This window comes from Montipora foliosa, chromosome 1 (assembly GCF_036669935.1).
Source record: "Montipora foliosa isolate CH-2021 chromosome 1, ASM3666993v2, whole genome shotgun sequence".
NCBI classification, from domain to species: Eukaryota; Metazoa; Cnidaria; class Anthozoa; order Scleractinia; family Acroporidae; genus Montipora; species Montipora foliosa.
In genome coordinates, this window is record NC_090869.1 from 32,998,360 (window position 1) to 33,017,571 (window position 19,212).

At 38.2% G+C, this 19,212-nt stretch overlaps 3 protein-coding genes across 4 annotated transcripts in view; 2 read left to right on the forward strand and 1 right to left on the reverse strand.

Annotated features, from left to right (window-relative positions):
* The window catches only part of LOC137996875 (centrosomal protein of 290 kDa-like), a 13,569-nt gene extending 13,052 nt beyond the window's left edge, over positions 1–517 (forward strand). The window contains exon 8 of the mRNA XM_068842506.1: positions 92–517. Coding sequence (XP_068698607.1) covers positions 92–286 — 195 coding nt within the window. The 3' untranslated portion in view covers positions 287–517. The remainder of the gene's footprint in view (positions 1–91) is intronic.
* On the reverse strand, positions 257–5,902 carry LOC137996881 (E3 ubiquitin-protein ligase RNF166-like). 2 transcript variants are annotated; one of them, XM_068842517.1, is made up of 6 exons: positions 5,707–5,899; positions 4,997–5,156; positions 4,169–4,266; positions 3,486–3,597; positions 2,403–2,510; positions 257–1,450 (listed from the first exon to the last, which is right to left on the reverse strand). In XM_068842517.1, exons 1-6 carry the CDS (start codon positions 5,814–5,816, stop codon positions 1,385–1,387), a joined length of 654 nt encoding a protein of 217 aa, XP_068698618.1. In that variant the 5' UTR covers positions 5,817–5,899; the 3' UTR covers positions 257–1,384. The 2 variants fall into 2 exon arrangements, with proteins under 2 accessions (XP_068698618.1, XP_068698626.1); XM_068842525.1 differs by lacking the exon at positions 257–1,450 and adding an exon at positions 1,475–1,716 and having other exon boundaries at positions 5,707–5,902.
* Positions 5,903–5,934: 32 nt separating this feature from the next.
* LOC137996867 (exosome complex component RRP42-like) lies at positions 5,935–18,087 on the forward strand. Its single transcript, XM_068842492.1, has 7 exons — positions 5,935–6,114; positions 10,674–10,768; positions 11,147–11,312; positions 11,429–11,499; positions 11,572–11,692; positions 12,938–13,093; positions 13,816–18,087. Exons 1-7 carry the CDS (start codon positions 5,956–5,958, stop codon positions 13,918–13,920), a joined length of 873 nt encoding a protein of 290 aa, XP_068698593.1. The 5' UTR covers positions 5,935–5,955; the 3' UTR covers positions 13,921–18,087.
* Positions 18,088–19,212: the final 1,125 nt, after the last annotated feature.

Genomic DNA, 19,212 nt, shown 5'->3' on the forward strand with positions numbered 1-19,212 from the left:
TTTCTTAAAATATCTAAGAACCATTGAGCACCTTCCTGTTTTAAATACCACCTGTTACTGTTTTGCATGTATATTTATTTGAATTTGTCAGGGATTCTTTGAGGAGATTGAGGATTTGAAGTATGCTCTTCAGCAGGCGGCAAGACTAAACAGTGCTTATGAAAAAGCTCTAAGGCAGCTTTGCTCGCAGTGTGGAATGCCCTACCCTAAAATAAACCCAACAACACCAAAGAAACACAAAAGGAAAAGAACAAGATCACAGGCCAGAGAATTTAATAGATCATAACAATAATGCAATAACAAATTATAATTATTTAATTTTGTCATGATGTGCACTTTTTGTTGTAAAATACAAATACAATAATTATTATGATGTTAACATTGTGGCAAGCCATATTCCCTAAGTTTTCTTAAGTATCACAGAAAATAACCAAAAAGGGGATTGGTGCACTTAAATAGCTGTAGTGCTATAATGCTTGTTTGAAAATAAAAAGTATCAAAATGTCTTCCTGAAATAGATGAAGAGTATTATTTGTTAATGGTGTTGAATCCACCAACCGAAGGAAACGTTCATCTGTTTTTTGCTTTTTCTTTGGCCCCTGGGCCTTCTTGTTCCACTTGTGTGTTCTCTTTTACAACCACACTTTTTATTTTAAGAAGCATTAGGAAAGGTCCATGTGTAATACTGAAAGCCTCTGGTACATGTATATTGATTTACCAGGATCAAAATAATCAGATCGGTGCTGAAAATTCCACATAAATGTTTCAAGTTGTGACATTGTAACTTGAATCATTTAGAATAATCTTACAAGTACATGTATGCTTCAGGATGTAATGTTTGTATAAGTTCTTAAAGTATCCAACTTGGCCCTGGCTAAGACTTCTACTGAAGATAAATCTTTTAGAAAACTAAAAGTAATCCTTGTTACTCTGCAGTGTAATCTTTCTAGCACATCAAAGTTCATACTGTACCTAACTAAGGGAATGATGGACTCAAAGTACAAAACAAGTTTAAAAGGACTTGTTTTGGTAAGAAGCTGTTCTTCTTTATAGCCTAGGGCTCAGTTTATTATTTTGCAACATTCTTCTTTAAGCCATTAAGATGACTTTGTATGGACCAGCTCAATGTGTCATCAATGTCCACAGTCTACTGTGTCTGACCCAATTTAAACTATTACCTCCGAGCGATAAGGTAAGTGGGAGGGGGTCGGTGAAAGATCCCTTTGAATCCCTCGCTTGAAGAGAAAACAGCAGCACAACATGGCACAGAATGTTTAGACTGAGAGCACTTTTTGTCTGGCATTCTAAGTTTCCCTCGCAACTTCTCTCCCGAATTGCCTGCATTTTGCTGTAACATGTTCATGGTACAGCACTTAATGTAAACTCATTGTTCTTGAATTGACTGAGCCAGGACTTGCTGTAGGATAACATCTTCATCTTCCTGATAATCCTGACAAATATGATGGGAGGAAAAAATCTGAGTTACAGTTCTGAGCTTAAACAAGAACAAGAAAACACACTACATGAAGCCTGGTATCATAGGAGCTGGCTGTACATGTACCTCTAACAGCAATGTGTCAGTGATATGTTTTGAGATGTTGTCTTTCGTTCTTGTTTTAAAATCCCCTGTCCCTTTTCTTGCTCTGGAAATATCCGTTAAGAGTTCCCTCTCTGTTTTGCTGTTTGTTGATCATAACTCTAAGATTATCATTCAAGCTTGAAGGAAATCATACAAAAGCTGAGGATGAGGTGACCCTATTTATGGTGCATCCTGGTGTTTAAAATGGATTGTGCATAGTGAGTGCATTGTGAAGTGCTCATGATTAATGTGGCAATCTATCCTTTACTGATCCATGAAACGTTCAAAAATGTGGAATTTGCAAAGGGTGTTTGACACTACATTAGCACTGTGCTAATGTACATGTAGCAAGTTGATGGGCTACCTAGTATGCAGTTTTGTGGAATTATATAATCACATGAATGTTTACTACTCCAAATCCTTGATGATGATATAAACTTGAGCCTTACTGGTAAATAATGTGATGATCGATATAAAGATGATGGTTGTTCTATTGACTAATCATTAATTTTAATTTCACATACAAATGTACATTGACCTTGTAGAGGGAGCAGAGATGAGAGTGCTCACCTCCCACCAATGTGGCCTGGGCTTTACTCAGGTGTGGTGTGTGATTTGATTTGATTTCCAATTGTCCCCAATTGGCCAATGCCAAAATACAGTTGACACTTAAATAAAGTTCATTATTATTAATTTTAATTACCGATAATAGCATTGGTAACTACACATATCACAAAAACCTCATCCAATATATACAGTAGGTATTGTTAATGATCATGAATTTTTAAGTTTTGAACCCCGACTTTAACACAAATAGACTCACCACAAATGTATCATATTCGAACTTGTGCCGTAAATTGAGGTGATGAACAAAATTACCACTCTTTTGGTTGGGATTTCCCCAAGGCATGCTGGCACAGATTGGACATACCTGACAGTGTAGAACATGAAATTAAACCATGTCTGTTTATCAAACTTACAACTTGTCAACTCTATCATAATTTATTTTGTGCCTTAAACACTCTTTCTCTGTCAATGAATGACAAAGTTCTCAGCGGACAGCCTTTCTGTCAGCTACATAAATCAATTATTTTTCTATTGTTCACCCAAACCAAGAACTCCTGTTTGGTCAGGACAAGCGAAAAAGTTGTGCATGGAAAAAAATCAATATCAAGGACTGAGAAGAGGTGGGAGTTACCCAGTGCCAAATTCTTTCCATCTTTTTTATCTCACCCTCCACAACCATCTGTATTACATGTACTAACATAACTTTATTCAGATACTGCAATTGAAAAGGAGGACATAACGTTATTCCTATGAAAGGTACTCTAAACTTGTTTTTCATTTTTCTTTTATTCATGTATGGATTTTTTGAGATTCTTATTCCTAAATAAGTTTAAAATGTATTATTTTTTAAAATGCAACCACACTTTTGATTTTAACTTGGGACATGTTTCAATGTTTCAAACATCATCATCCAAAATTATTGTAACAAGTAGCTATCAAGACCCTTTGCCAGCAACGACTATTGATCTGTGAGTGGTCATTGCCAAGGAAAGGACCATTTATGGGCTGATTTCAATAAATACTGCAAAATTATAATAAATCGTGCACTAACTTGTTGTCCACGACCGAAATACATGTAATTATTACTTGGTGTTTCAAATACCACTCAAGTGCAGAAATGCTTGAAACAATCTGAGTTCACCAAGTTCGAGTAACATAACTATATGCTGGGGTGCTTGATTTAGTTTCACTCTCAAACACATTTTCTTCTTTATTTTCTGATGAACTCCAAGGTTCTCATGGTTCAACACATTCACCTTCTGGAAAACACATGAAACTATTAAAACATGATAGCCTTGTTTCTTTTGGTTTTGCTGTGTCACTTGGACTCTCAACTCACCACAGACTGTGTTTCACTTTTGTGATTGCTGTTCACATGGTGTAACAAGGTCTTGCAATCTAAGTTCCTTTGGTAGCAATAGGGACAAGTAAATGTTGACCGGTTCGTAGCTCTGGAAACAACAATAATGAAAATCAATTCATTATTTAGTCTTCAGCTTAATCAGATGAGTACCCTTTTCACCCCTGAACTGGCCCCAAGTTGATAAGTAAAATTGTCAGGCGTTAGACAGAGTAAAGTTTAGTATCACTCTCAGGGGTCATTGGAATAAGGCAGAACAAAACACTGCCATAAAAAGTGTTGCCTTGAGGGGGGATGGGGGTTGTGGTGGGGAAATAAGTCAGAGTACTTGTGGAAATAAGCTCTCAGCACAGACTAACAACGACGAATTCTTGCCTCACCAAGGCCCCAGAGTTATCAGTCTCTTTCAGACTTAACTTTCAAAATGCAAGAACTATACCTATAAAAATTAACCTTTGCTCTTTTCCTCTGGGATTTTTGCATATTTGAATATCCTTTTATTGTTGCTGTATGAATTTCATTGTTAAAATACTATGACTAAAAAAGGTGATGACATCAACTAGACTTAAAGAAATACAAGTACATTTATTTTGAACTTAGTGTGTGATATAGACTAAAGAATCACTTTTACAAGAAGCTAGATCTTCTCAACATGACCTTACTGTGGTAAAGACTGCCTTGCAGATGCCACTGGAAAAGAGGAAAGAGTAGCCATCTGTGTACATGATGCTCTATGGGCTCTTAATCTGGACATTGGAAACTGTTAATATTAAAGCATAATGTATCAGGAACTTGAAATAATATTTTACAATGTGAATACATAATGGCAATTAAATCCACTGAAGAGAATATTGATAATTGGTGTACCATCATTATCATTATTCTCTAGGTCTCTCATGGAAAAGTAATGTTGGAGGTCTCCCCAGAAAGACAAAGGGAGAGGAAAGAAATTTTCCGCATCTCCTATGGAAGACGTGAAGTAAACAAGACAGTCATGCAACTGGTTTTCCTAAAATGCAAGGAGACCAGACAAGGGAATTGTGTTGGGTCTTCCTCGAAAATCAAATGGGACCACCCTCAACAAGACAAGTGATGCAACAGAGTGAGGTATCCAATAAAAGGGGGACAGACAAGAGTTCTTACAGGTTTCCCATGAAAAGCAAGGGGGTAGACAAGGGATGCTGGATATACTATGAAAGTCTATTTAACTCAGATGGGAGGGGGACCTACTAGAGACAAATGATGCTGGGTCTGCCTGTTAGAGGGCATTAGAGCAATGAACAGGGATCTTTCATAAACATGAGTGATGAGTGAATATGGCAGGGGTGGGGATCAGCAATTTTTCTATTCCGACAATTGACTTGTTTAACATCAAAGCCAAGTGGTTGGAAAAACGAAAATTGTAGGTTATCGACAAATTAATTTTGACCACCTTTTATACACAGGGAATCCATTGTTAGTTCATTATCAAAAGGAAAAACTATTGTTACCTGCCTATGGCAACCAGGACATGTGCTACGATTTTGAAAAATCTGCCGTTCAATATGATCTGCTCTTGACTTAAGACGTGTTTGAAAGCTTGTTCGACATACAGGACATGTGGCTGTTCCAGGCATATTTTCACATGCATTTAAGCAATCATTACAGAATCTGAAAAGTGAACAGTATCATATTTTATTATACAAAAGTATAATAAGAAGCTGCAAAGGTGAGAACAACTTTTTTTAAGTTTTAGTCTTTACTATACCTTATCTTCTGCAAGTAGACATTTCACTGAACCTGCCTACTTTGATTTTGTTTCCAGTACCACAGCAGTTAGTTTAAAAAAGAGATAACTACATTTTTTAAATTAATCAATATTATTGATATTATTATTATTATTATTATTATTATTATTATTATTATTATTATTATTATTATTATTATTATTATTATTATTATTATCATGATCATCATCATTACAATTACTTCCGGTTTGTTTTCGGACTTTGTATGGACTTCATAAGTTTAATACAGGATAACAAGCTTGCGAAAAACCTTAAATCAGAGGAAATCAAAGGAGATGTTTGTACGTAACGTTACAGCTAGAGTCGACAAGACATGAGAGAAATGTCAGCATTTGCATGAAAACAATCAGAGGTTTAGGAAAGTTAACCAAACTTAATTAGGTGACATATCAAACTTCGCTACAGTAGCTTACGTGTGACCACACGGTGTTGAAACAGGATTCTCAAAAATTTCCAGACAGACAGGACAAGAGAAATTCTCGTCTGCAATGTTTGATCTCATGCGAACTCCTCCTGTTGCCATACTTCCAAAACAGTTTTGTAAAGGAACGTTCAAGAAGAAGTTCAAGAAGAAAGAAAACGACCGTCATGAGCCCAAGAAAACGGTCAGCGGCTTCTTGAAGAGTTATTTTGAACTTTATATATGACAATTCGGCTTCAACATGGCGGACACCGTGCTTTCGGCATTCGAGAGGTCTTTTGTGGTCGATGGAATTGAACACGATTTCCGCTCAGATGGAAGGTCTTGTCAAGATTACAGACATTTTGAGGTAGAAACCGGAATTGTGTCCAACACAAGTGGGTCTGCAAGACTTCGTCTGGTAGGTACCTGACAAGTGTTATAAATGAGACTTGAGCCTAATTAATGATGATGAAATTTGACTTCAAGGATGTTTGGGATAAACACTGTGAGTTATATCTCAAAGTAACAGACCTCTCAAGTCTCACGGTTCTTAGGGGAATGTCACGGTCTCACGATGAGGCACAAAATCTCACAGTAATGCACCTATCAATGTTAAGCCTCCCCGCCCCGCCACCCCCCCATCCTGTGTAGTCGGACCGATTAGCGACCGGAAAGGAACAATGAATCACTCCTCGTAACTGGTTGCAACCGTTGATCACCCTAGGTAACCGCGCGACCTAGTACAGTCCACCCCTTCTTGAGGGATTCAATGAAAATAAAACAATATAAAACTTTGGAAACAAAACATTGATTGCATCCTAACAGTCCACCCCTTCTTGAGGGTTCACTTGTTAAGTTCATCAAAGAGTTTAACATCAAGAACAATAACATATTTTCCTCCTTGAGCACCGCCTTTCATAGACAAGTAAGGGCACTTGCAATAGAAGGAATTGGATATCCATCACTCTTAGTAACAGCATTTAGTCCTCGATAGTCCACCAAAAAACGAGGAGGTTGTTCACGGCGGTCTTCCAGGGCTTTCCGTACAAGGATCCATGGGGCTCCCCATTGTGAGTTACTTGGCTCAATAATTTGCTTTGGCAACATGCATTCAATCTCTGTTTTTATGGTGTGCAATTCTGCAGGACGTTTTCTATAAGGGTGCTTGTAAACAGCAAGAGAATCACCAGTCTCAATGTGATGTTCGAAGCCCTTGACTTATGTTAATGGATTCCCTGGGAGCCAGAATGCAGTGGGATATTTGTGCATTAATACAGTACCTTGAATTCAGATAGGAGCTTGGGATCTACATGTGCATACAGTTCAGTATCAAGTTTTAGTGCGTTCACGAGGGCATTGTGATATTCTTCACAGTATGGATCCAACATAATTTGTGTTGTGTTTGGAAGGAACTCAACAGTGTTTTGCTGATCCTCCTGTGGCTCACGAAATGGAGACAATAATTATGGAAGAATCCAAAGCCGCAGCATGCATTTCCGATTGTGGTGATGACTTTGATACATGTACTTTGGCGGCAAGGGAGGGGCTAGTAGGCCATCCGGAAGGATTGGAGGATAGGTTCAGTTTGAGTTTGTGTCTCCTCCCAGGCCATCCAAGCGTCTGCTAATTGCTCTGAGGTAAAGCTAGCCACCTGATGAAAGGTTTCTTCATTCTTGGAATGTGGGCAAGGATGACATTCTGGGGAAGAGTGGCCTTCTTCTGCATTGACACGATAGCAACTAATGTGTAATGAACTTTGGTTAAGTCTGGGATGTCATCCTCAGGTTCAGGATGTTGAGGCATGTTTTCCTTTATATCACAAAGTGAGGCTTGGAGTGCATCAGGTGGCTGTTGAGGGATGGTTGAACCTGGAGCTGACAGCCAATTAAAAGGTCCATCCAGGACTTTAATCCCCAGCTGTATTGGTTGGCCCTCCAACCAAAGCATAGGCTTGGTTCCTTGAAATCCCACAAAGACAGAGCTTAGGGTTAAACAAACAATGACAAGGTCAAGTCCACGCTGTAGAGAGTATGAGGATGTTGGTTTTCCAAATAAAGGTGTTTTGGTTAGAAGACAAGTGACACCGACATGAGGCTGGTAATTGTCACCCAAATTATTACTGGGTGCGTTTGAAGCTGTTGCCGTGGTTGAGGTAAAGCCAGTTAGAGGGTTGTCCAATGAGCAAGGGACTGTGAATTGCATGCTAGGATGTCGGAAAAGGGATGGATGGCTGATCATGATTCACTAGAGCTTTGGAGGCGTGGAGAAGATTTTCCCCAAACAGAATGGGCCATGAGAGGTGAGGAACGACAAGCATAGTAAAGATTGATTCCCTGCCATTGCTCCAAGTGATGGGAACATCCATTTTTTTCAGTGGCAGAAAGATTTGACTTTGTATCAGCAACAGAGCCAGGAATGGATTCTGGCAATATCTTATATTGAAGAGATAGGCGTTTGGTGGTGATTGCTATTGCACGATCTGCACTAACTAAGGAAATGGAACAGCAGCTATCCAGAGGGAGTGGAATATACTGGTCTGCTGACGTCACTGAGGTCCAAAGAATGTTACGGTTCGCTAACTGCGTTTGTTTATTTACTGGAAGGGCAGTTGGATCTGTGACTGCTGATAGGCCAAAAAGAACAGTACCAGAAGGATCTGGGTTTGTTGAACGCGTGTCGGGTGGTTTGGTTGGTGTGGCTGCATTTGCTTGCTGAGAGTCATGCCTTATTGTTTTACAGCACCATTTATGGCAAGTTGAACACTTGTGGAGGCGACCACGAGAGCACTTGTTATTCGCTTTCTCGCAGTTTGAGTGAAGGTAGCGGTTAAAATTTTTGCAGACTTCAGGCGTGGGTAATTTTGAGCCTTGCGTGGGGTGAGGAAGGACATTGTGGCACAAGATGGTTAGGGGTACCGCAGGTCCAGCAGTGACGTTTCTTGCTGCGTTGTTGAGGTGAACTTGAGTTGCTTTTACCCGAGGAAGTAAACAGAGCATCTGAAGGTTTCCATGCGTCGAGAGTTTGGGATCGCAATACAATGTCACCACGTGTTTGCGTTTGCAAGGACAATTCGATCTGACAGGCTGATTCAGTGGCTTGTTCCAAGGTTGTAAATTCCTCAGCTTTTAAGACTAGTTGTTGTGCAATCTCCGGTTTAACTTTGGCTGGAAATTGTGAAACAATGTAAGTGGGGTAGTCTTTGGCGACCTTTTTGCCCAAGCATTCCATCAATCGAAAAGTAAATTGATTCACGTTCTCACTTGCCTTTTGTGTCATTGCAGTTAATTCTGCGGCGAGTCGGCAGGGTTTGAGTGCCATTGGTTCTACAAATTCAGGCTTAAGATGTTCAATGAAAGTAGCAAGCTGCTCTTTGGCTGGTTTTTCTGCGAAATCCGCCTTGGGTTTTGCGATAGAAAGGACTGTGCGAGACCATTCTTCAATACTTTGTTGCTCATTAGTAGCGTGACGGTCATGTCAGCAGACAGATGAGAGGTTTGTTGCTCGAAACGTTCGAGGAAATCGGCTATATCATCTCGATTCGATTTATCACAGCGAAATGTCGGGAGCTGAAGGGTTGGAAGTAGTAAAGACTGTGGAGGTCGAGCTGGTGAAGCGCTCGAAGGGTTTTGAGGAGCTTGTTATGATTGTTGTGATGTGGTAGGAAGTTGACCAATCTGAGAACTGATGTGGTTTATGTTGTGCCTCAAGTCTTTCAGACAACACTGGCGAGACCTGCTACGATGCCTTGAAGTTCTTCTGTACTTGGTGTTGTTACAGTTGAAAGAATTTATAAGGGATTTGTATTTGAAAAAGACTATTTGCCACCCAGTCATGCTTCAATAGATTTTCACACAAATCCTTGTATTTTTCTAAGTTTTCAAAGCGCTTTAATTAAAATTCTTCCCTCGAAATATGAAACTCTGAAAAATTTCACCCTTGCACATTAATTTTCACTTATTTGTTGATGACCCATGGTAAAAGTAGGAATCTGAGCTCTGTTCTTGGCGCTTAATTATGAAGAATTACACTGGAGGGCAAAAGCATTTCGTTCGTAAACAAAAGTATGGAATTTTCAAGTGTTTAAATAGTCATACATTGTACAATCTTTACCTTAAGTAGTATTTCTCTGAAAATTTAAGATAAAAACAATCTTTCCATTTCCGGAATTTATGAAGTCAGCGCTTTAAGTTCACCATTATCAGTCATGTCACCAGTTTGTTGCAAAAGGCTTATTGTGCGGGTTGAACGAGAAAATCTCAAAGTGTCTGATAAGTGTCACAGGCTGAAATATTTTTGTGCTTGCACTGAACGTGGTCTAGCTGTTGAAAGAATTTTTGCTATTTAACATTATTATATCAGAAGCTCATGTGTGTCTGATTACAAATAACAATTTATACTAAATGGCAGAGAAAATTTTCCTGACAGTGACTCCTACTACAGTACTATAACTACAGTCACAAATTGTTTAGTTTACCTAGATGGCATAGGAATAAAATGTACCTCTTATCCTTGTTAAGTTAATTTGTTAAACAAAGTTGCAAATACTATTACCTTCATTTGTTTCTTTGTATTGTCAATAATTATTTAGGAGTCATTATTAATTTTTAAATAAAGTTGCTTTATCCTATTTGATCTTATGAAAGGATAAAAAGATTCCTACAGATTTCATTGCTCTCCATCAGTGTCAAGTTCAAATGTACATGGGAACCAAAGATGTTGATTGATAGGTGGTGTCATGCAGCATGATCAATATTATTGATTTTGGGTCAACTCTAGGCTTGGTGTCAGAAGTTTGTATGATTGATGGAAGCAAAAATGCAGTTTGGCTATTGGCACTTGAAGATAAGATTCCACAGAATTATGAAAATTGCTATAACTAGCTGCCTCGTATTTCTCTTGTCTCATGGGTGATTTCGTGCTGTACTGACTGGTTGAACTTGTGAATTTTACTATACGTGTAATTTGTTTTTTTTTTAGTCCAAAACAGACATTTTGGTTGGTGTAAAGGCAGAGATAGGAGAGCCACGCCTGCTCAAACCGAATCAAGGATACATAGAATTTTTTGTTGACTGGTAAGCAAACTTCGTGTTTTAGGCATGGGACTGTGTATTTTGAAGTCTTAGTAGTCACTTCAGAAAAATTTTGTCAAACTTGCCAGCCAAATAGCTCTTTTCCTCATCCTCACCTAATCTGTTTGGCTTTCATGCTGACTAAAGCAGGCAGGTCTTCTTACTTCAAATGGAGTGTTAAACTTTAAGGTATTTTGTTTTGTACAGTTCAATGTCATGTCAACTGCAAATCCTAAACTTATCTAGTATGCAACTTGAGCAAAACACTATAAGGAGGATAGCAGATAGTGTCTGATTGTCCATTCCTTCTCCACATTTAGGGCAAATTCATCATCTATGGAACCCCTCAGCATATTCTTTGTTGATCTTTTTTTTTCTCAGCTCAGCAAATGCTTCACCTGCGTTTGAGGGAAGGGGCGGCGAAGAACTGGGGTCAATGCTGGCCAACACATTACAGAGATCTTATAACCACAAATCTGCAGTTGACTTGAGATCACTGTGTATTTGGCCAGGAAAACAGTGCTGGGTTTTGTATATTGATGCCTTGGTAAGGCTGTAAAATTCTTAAAAACAAATTGAATCTATAATTTTTAAGTGCTTTTATCTTCAAGAGTTTTGCAGCCTTGCTTTATGAGTACTGATGTCCAATGTTCTATGTTGCAGGTATTGGAGTGTGGAGGAAACTTGTTTGATTCATTGTCACTGGCAGTAAAAGCAGCCCTTTTTAATACAAGGTAATCTGAACTTTAAATATTGCTTCATTTCATTCAACTAAACTACCGGTAACTTGGATTTGTTCTTTTTAGAATTCCAAATGTTACAGTTTCAACACTGGATGGAGATATGGAATTAGAGATATCGGATGATCCACATGACTGTAGAAGGCTAGATGTGACTTCCATTCCTATCACTGTAACTCTAAGCAAAGTATGGCTGATATCTGTTATAACTGGGTGGTGTTTCTTTAGGGAATGTTATAGTTGAAACAGCTCAAGGGTTCCTCTGATGAGTGGAGTACTGAGTTCATTATTACAAATTTGATTTCAGTAATCATTTCAATCATCTGTTCATTGGATAAATAATGCAAAATTCAAATCAAGCCACAGTTCAAAACTTGAATTTTGATTGGAATATTGCTGGCTTCCGGTGCCAGGCCAGCGTGAGAATTTCACAAGTTTATTAATTTGCATAATCTGTCATAATCTGTCAAACAACGGTCATTGACTCGTAGACCTTTCTGTAATCTTACCAGTATCCTCAAACTTGAGACACTATGCTTGTAAATTCCAAAGATTGAACAAAGAAATGAATTTAAAAGGAAGGCAAATCACGCTTGTCAGCAACCTTGGCCGATTATGCAAATTGGTACACATGTCAAATTCTCACACTGGCCTGGTACCGGAAGCCAGCAATAATCCAATCAAAATTCGAGTTTTGAACTGAGGCTTGATTTGTATTATTGCATAATTCATCCAACGACCAGATTATTGATATGATTACTAAAATCAAATTTGCAATAATGAACTCATTAATCCGCTCATTAGAGGAATGCTTGAGCTGTTTTAACTGTAAATAGAAATGGCACCTGAGAAGACAATGGAAAAATGCTACCAAATTATTAGTTTGCATGTGCACAGTGCATTCAATTAAAGTATCTCCCTGTGGTCTTGTGCAGAACAAGAATGTGAAGGTATCCAATGTAGGGTGTTGAAAGGAATATGAGAATATGACTTTGTATTTTTATTTTTTTCTCAAATTATCTTCAGCACTGTTTTTAAGAATAATAAGACAAGGGAACCTAAGAATAATGATTATTTTTCCAACGATTAAATTTTGCTTGGCCTCATGTCTAAACCCATACAAGTCTTCCCGCGACATTGGTTTCATTACCCTGCTTCCTAAATGGGCCTAGTTTCAGTAAATTGCAATTGCAGTTTTCCTTCCTCATTCAGGAGATCAGTGTATCAGACTTTTATGCTCTGCTCATAAATTTATATTATTAATATGTGATAGACTGAGGCTCTCAGCCTGATCTATTGAGATTTACCGTTGGTAATATAATTATGACTACCGGTAGTACTGCAAGAAAGGGTGATAATATTGTTACCATGATAGGGGTTTTTCTAGTAAATATATGTATTGCTTTGTTCTTGTTTTAAATTATTATTTCAGATTGGCCACCGTCATGTTGTGGATGCCAGTCCTCAAGAGGAAGCTTGTAGTCTTGCTCAGTTTCTGGTGTCAGTGAATGGTGAGAGCAATATTTGTGCGATGCAAAAGGTTGGCAGCGGAGCACTGGATCCTGATTCTATATTTGAGATGATTGAGGTTAGGATATTGTTCAGACCTCTTTACCTGTATCTCTCCTATCATGTTCATCACAAGTTTACAATTTCCCATCTTGTTGCTGGTTTCTTGGTTATTTATTTATTTATTTATTTTGTTACAAGGAACTTTTGTAGACATTAAAGAGAGTGAGGAAAGGAGTTGATGTAATGTTTAAAAAACGAGCAGCAGTGTTTTATCGGGTTTAAAAACACGAGGCGTAGCCAAGTGTTTTTAGACCCGATAAAACACGTGCTGCAAGTTTTTTGAATGGCTTCAAAAACATTCCACAAAGAGCGTGTCCCTCTGGACTCAAAACAATGGTTCAAATTGTGAGAGGTGAATATTAACATACAAGAAAAACAAGCTATGCCTTATTAGTATTCTTTATATAAAGAATACTAACGAGGAGTGTTTTATCAGGATTTAAAGCTCATACACGTGACGTTTTATCGATGTTTTAATAGGCTGAATTATTAATGAGTTTTTGAAGGTTACATAATACTATGTGGCAAGGAGACCTTAAAGGAACTTCTAAACTTATAAAAATTAGGCCGTCTTGAATTGAAATTTATAGTAATTAATACACAATGCTGACAGATATTACAATCAAATCACAACGAATATTAGAATAGAAGGAATATTACAGTCAAACTTATAACCATCTGACATACTGTAAGTAGTTCAACCATAAAAAAAATGCTTTTCGTCTCCATGTTTTCCAGACTGCCTGTTCTGTTGGAAAGGAATTAAATAAGGCGCTCTTGAAGGTTCTCAAGAAAGAAGAAACCAAAGCAAGTTCTAACCAGGAAAAAGTTGGTTTCCTTTAATAGTGGAAGGATAAAGTCAATCCATGTCTACCATTCATAAAACCATTGTTGGCTTATGCTGCTCGCGGGGAGAACTGGATATGACATCCTGAACGTCATTCTATCAAAAGGGTAAAGCCCAGCTAACAAGTGACTTGTCTCCAGTGTAAAAACTGGTAACAAGGGATTGAACATTGATTAGTGACCTGGATATGCTGGAAGACTTAATGCTGAATCTGTGTACACAAATAAAGCTCATCGATGGCATGGCTGTCGCAAAAGAGGCAACAGATGAAAATTATCATAATCTTGCAAAAACTCGTACTAGTCAGCTGCCCTCCTCCCCCATGTTCATTCACCTTGTGTTTCCTGTTATTTGCTTCATCAAGAAACGAGGTTTGGGCTAGTTTTTGAGAGTAATGTGCCTGAGAAAGGCTTTAAGAGCGACTTTACCTTGCAAACAAAAGCTATCAAACTATCTTTAACAATTCTAACTCGCTTTTGACAATCTTTCTTTCTTTAAACCACTCCTTCCTTAGAGTGACAATTATTAGACTTTGCCTCACGCCAGACAATTTCACTTGTCAATGGAGGTTGGTTCACGGGTTACAAGGTTAAACTTCAACACCTTTTAGAACTTTTATCTAAAAACGTTAGAAGACGTATCACTGACAATCTCAATGCAATCTGAACCATAGATTTTATTTTATGGAGGAGCAGGCGTACACTGTGCCTCAATTGACTGGTGCGCATCTTTGACAGCCAGAGGTTGCAAGTTCGATTCTCAGCGACTTCAACGCCTGTTTCGACTTTCCTCTGATTTAACTGTGGCTTTAAATACCCGTAAAATGGAGCACTGACAGAGAGAGGGGGATAAAGGGCGCACCGTAACCGCGCGCGAGGAGCTCCGCTATTAAGTGTATCATACATTACAAAACTAACTGAACGAGACCATTTGAAGGAAAAAAGCTAAGGATGCTGTTCCCTGTGCTTCTTGGTCATTTTATAGCCTTTTAAAGGCAAATTTGTTTGACGTAGCACAGCCGGATTGTCTAGCTTTAAATCTTACTTACAGACTCTATTATATTGAATCTTACTGCAGAGCGTTTCAGGAATCCCATTTAATTTTCAGTTTGGCTTTCTACAGCTGACCTTATTTCGCACTTTATATGTACTTATTGACTGAGTGAAGGAGAGGGGGGAGGAAATTTCCAACTGTGTTCCGAGACTAGCTCGAGTCATCACAATTTTAAAGGCCCACCTTCAACCGACAGGCATTGCGTGCCTCGGAACAATTTTCATATATGAAAATTCCACCCGAATCCGAGATTCATCCAATTAGATCGCTGCGATAAGAAATACAAATTTCCATAACAAAAACAAACGGTCGAAAAGTCTGTCGGTTGAAAGTGGGCCTTTAACCGAATTCCCTTGGCGTTTATAAACAGACTTTGTACCGAAAGAAATTGTTGGGTGTCTGTGATATTATATCGCCATCTCGATTTGGAAAGAAAATGGGTTTGAAGAAATCGCTACTGACGCAATATTGAAATAGAGAATTTCGTCGTTTTTAGGCATTCAAGCTATTTACAGCCAGAAAAGAAAATGCAAACAACATATTAGATAAATTTTCTATGCAAATTTTTGTTACTTATTTTGTCCAAACGTCATCTTCTGAGTGCTCATGAATAGTGTAAATAACCCATATGAGAAAGTGCTGATTGACTGAGTTTAGGTCGAGTCGGACAGGGAAATATTTGGCCCTCGGTCATGGCTTACGGACCGAGGACACCTCGGGCCAAATATTTTCCCGTCCGGCCCTAACACTCAGTCAATATATTTAACAACTATTCACCTCCGTGTCGGTGGATATTTACGGATCCGCGAAGCGGCGAGGTAAATATTCAGCATTAGCATATACTAAAACAGTAGATAGCGTTGAACGCGGGCGCTGATTGGCTCGTCAACCTCGAAAGAGCCTGTGCTATTTGCCTCCGAGCAACTCGGGAAAAAATGGCGTCCCGATTTGCATCCGTGACAAGTGAAGAAAACATCCAAATTAATTTTTTGTGCTGTATATTATCTCACTGTTTTAGTGTATACTAAAACAACTAGCCACCTCCACTTCGGTGAATAGTTGTTAACTAGCCACCGACACGGAGGTGAATAGCTGTTTTATTAATTACTAAAACAGTGAGATAATAGAGCACAAATGGATGATTTTAACTCATTATTTCCTATCGCGTTTGTCAGCGATGCGAAACAATTTATGAACTTAGCAAAAGCATCTTGACACACTCTGGGCCATGACAGTGGGGATTCGTAACACTCAAGTTTCACCCGAGGGGTGGGGGAAAGTTTAAAGTGTAACACTGTACAAATGTTGCATCCCCCGGTACGTCGCTGGGGTGGAGGGGCCGTGGTTTCAATTGACTAGTGCATTAGGCACCTATTTTCTCAGGCGACCTTACATCTTATATACCAAGCTTTAATACAACCTCACTTTGACTACTACAGTACTGTTTGGGGAACCTGTGGGGTAACTTAACAAGAAAAGTTGCAAAAAGTGCAGAATAGAGCAGCCCGCCTTTTAACATTTTTCTAACTATGCCGTTGATGCTGGCCAGTTGTTGGAAATTCTGGGGTGGAAAAAATCTTGATCACTAGAGAAACAAACAAAAGGCCACCTTGGTATTCAAATGCCTACATGGTCCTAAGGACTATTTAGCATCGAAATTTTCTGAACGAAATACAAGCTGCAAATTGAGGGACCCCGAGAACAAACTTAATGTTAGATTGCCACACACAAATCATTTCAAAAATAGTTCTAGTTAAAGTGGCGCCACACTGTGGAATGGCCTTCCTTGTGAGGCTTGGTACGCGGAATCCCTCAGGTCGTTCAAACGCGCAATCATCAAAGGTCCCTTGGAAAGGAGCAAGATAGACCATTTATTTAAGTCCTTAGTTCTACCGAATTTTACATATTGCCTTTCTGTGTATGGAGCGTCAGAACCAGATTTGAGTATTATACAACATTTTTCAGATCGTTGCCACAAGCGCCACTTTGTTTCTTTTCCCGTTTCTATTAAGGATCTTTTATGTAGACAGGACTGTAAGATTTTAAAGGCTATTACCTCTGTAGATAACCATCCGCTAGGCTCGATTTTACCACCAAAAAGGAGAATAAATAGACTGATTTTCAACACAAGATAATGTAGTTTCTTAAAACATAAAACTATAAAAGTTAGAGATAACAAGTTAAACCGACGTTTCGGAGTAGACATCACTCCATTATCAAGGTAAAAATGTTCTATGATGCTAAAATTACAGTATTAAAAACGATTGACGCTAAGAATTAACATAATAAGCACGTGCGAAATTGGCTATAAGAATACTTTAGCACGAATGGAATCCGATTGCACATTGAGGCTAGGCTTAAGTGTTCTTATAAATAACATTTCAAACACTAAGCAATCAAATTTGTTTTTACATTTTTTTTTACATTTTTTGATCACCTCAAAGCGTTTAAGTGAAAGAGGCAAAGCCGCCGATCATAAATCAGCAGTGTGTTGTATATAAATTTCAATGTGACCTTTGTGATGAAGGTTATGTAGGCTACACACGCGGACATTTACACAATCGTGTAAAGGGACATAAGCAACAGTCCTCGGCTATTGCCAGACACTATAAGAACGCACACGGGTCGATCCCTCGGGACCTGCTTAAACGCTTTGAGGTGCTCAAAAAATGTAAAAACAAATTTGATTGCTTAGTGTTTGAAATGTTATTTATAAGAACACTTAAGCCTAGCCTCAATGTGCAATCGGATTCTATTCGTGCTAAAGTATTCTTATAGCCAATTTCGCACGTGCTTATTATGTTAATTCTTAGCGTCAATCGTTTTTAATACTGTAATTTTAGCATCATAGAACATTTTTACCTTGATAATGGAGTGATGTCTACTCCGAAACGTCGGTTTAACTTGTTATCTCTAACTTTTATAGTTTTATGTTTTAAGAAATCTCTTTTAATACGAATGTAGTTTCTACGTAGTTTTTATATCATTCATTCGTAGTTTCACTAGTTTAATTTTTAGGGTAGGTTTTTATTGCGTGTATAGGTGATTAGATTGTAACGAAAGATATGTACTTTTATCTTTTGGCAATAAAAACTATTATTATTATTATACTTTTTTCCTCACTTGACGTATTTCTCAATTTTCTGGATCCACTGCGGAAACCTAAATGCTGATTAACTTGAGAGGCTAAACGAATTCATCCTGCGTTTTGTTTTTGATGATCATATCAGTTCCTGTGAAAAATTGTTAGAAAATATAACTCGTAATATTTTACCGTGCATTAAACTGATCTGCCCTTTCATACATTTGTGACCTTTTTAACCAAATGCGACTCTTGTGTTAATCTACGGGGGAAACGCAAACTAACTATTCCTAGTGTTGATACCACTAATATGGTCTTCTTTGGTATTTTTGCAAGTAAATTGTGGAATTCATTGCCGGATAATATTTAATGTGCGTACATCTACTTTTCTTTTCTCATTCAAGATAAGTTTGAGAACTATAAAATTTGACACACAATGTTCTTATTTGTGCGAGAAATGCTATTCTTGAATCTTGTTGCTGTATTCATGAGAGGGTAGGACTAGCCTTGACTAGCCTGCGTAAATTAACGAGCGGAGAATGGGGAGGGGCGCTGTCACAGCTCTATATCCTTAGCTCAAAGCGCTTCACAGAATAAAAAAGAAAAATTTTCAGTCACTAAATTTTAAAGTCTACAGTATTATCACCAATCGTGAGCCAAAGTAAATAAATGTGTTTTCAGTTTTCGATTAAATCATTTGAATGCACAAAGACTGTCACAGGAATGCATCATAATTAGCAAGAATGCGCCGCGCTATTCACCAGCTTTTACCAGTATACTTCGCATTTGAGCGTTTGAGCTTTGCTTACCAATGCTACACTAATTTGTCTTTAAGAATGTATTTGATAAGAAGAATATCGAGACTGAAATTTGCGAAATTTAAGAATAAAACCGAGGCTGAAAGAACGATATAATTTTGTGTGTTGAAAATCTGTCAATACAATTATACGTTTTAACTTAACCGTATAAATTTATTTCTTTCTCTAAAAGTAGTTGAAACAAAATCGGTTACTTTCGTTTCCATCACAGTGTTTCTGTGGGAAATGAATTTTAAAAAGCCGCCAAAACGGCCATGAGTCGTCTGGCGTGACATCTTGACCTCGCTGATGACTGCAACGAAAAGCGAAGGAGCATGTTTACAGATCTGCACAAT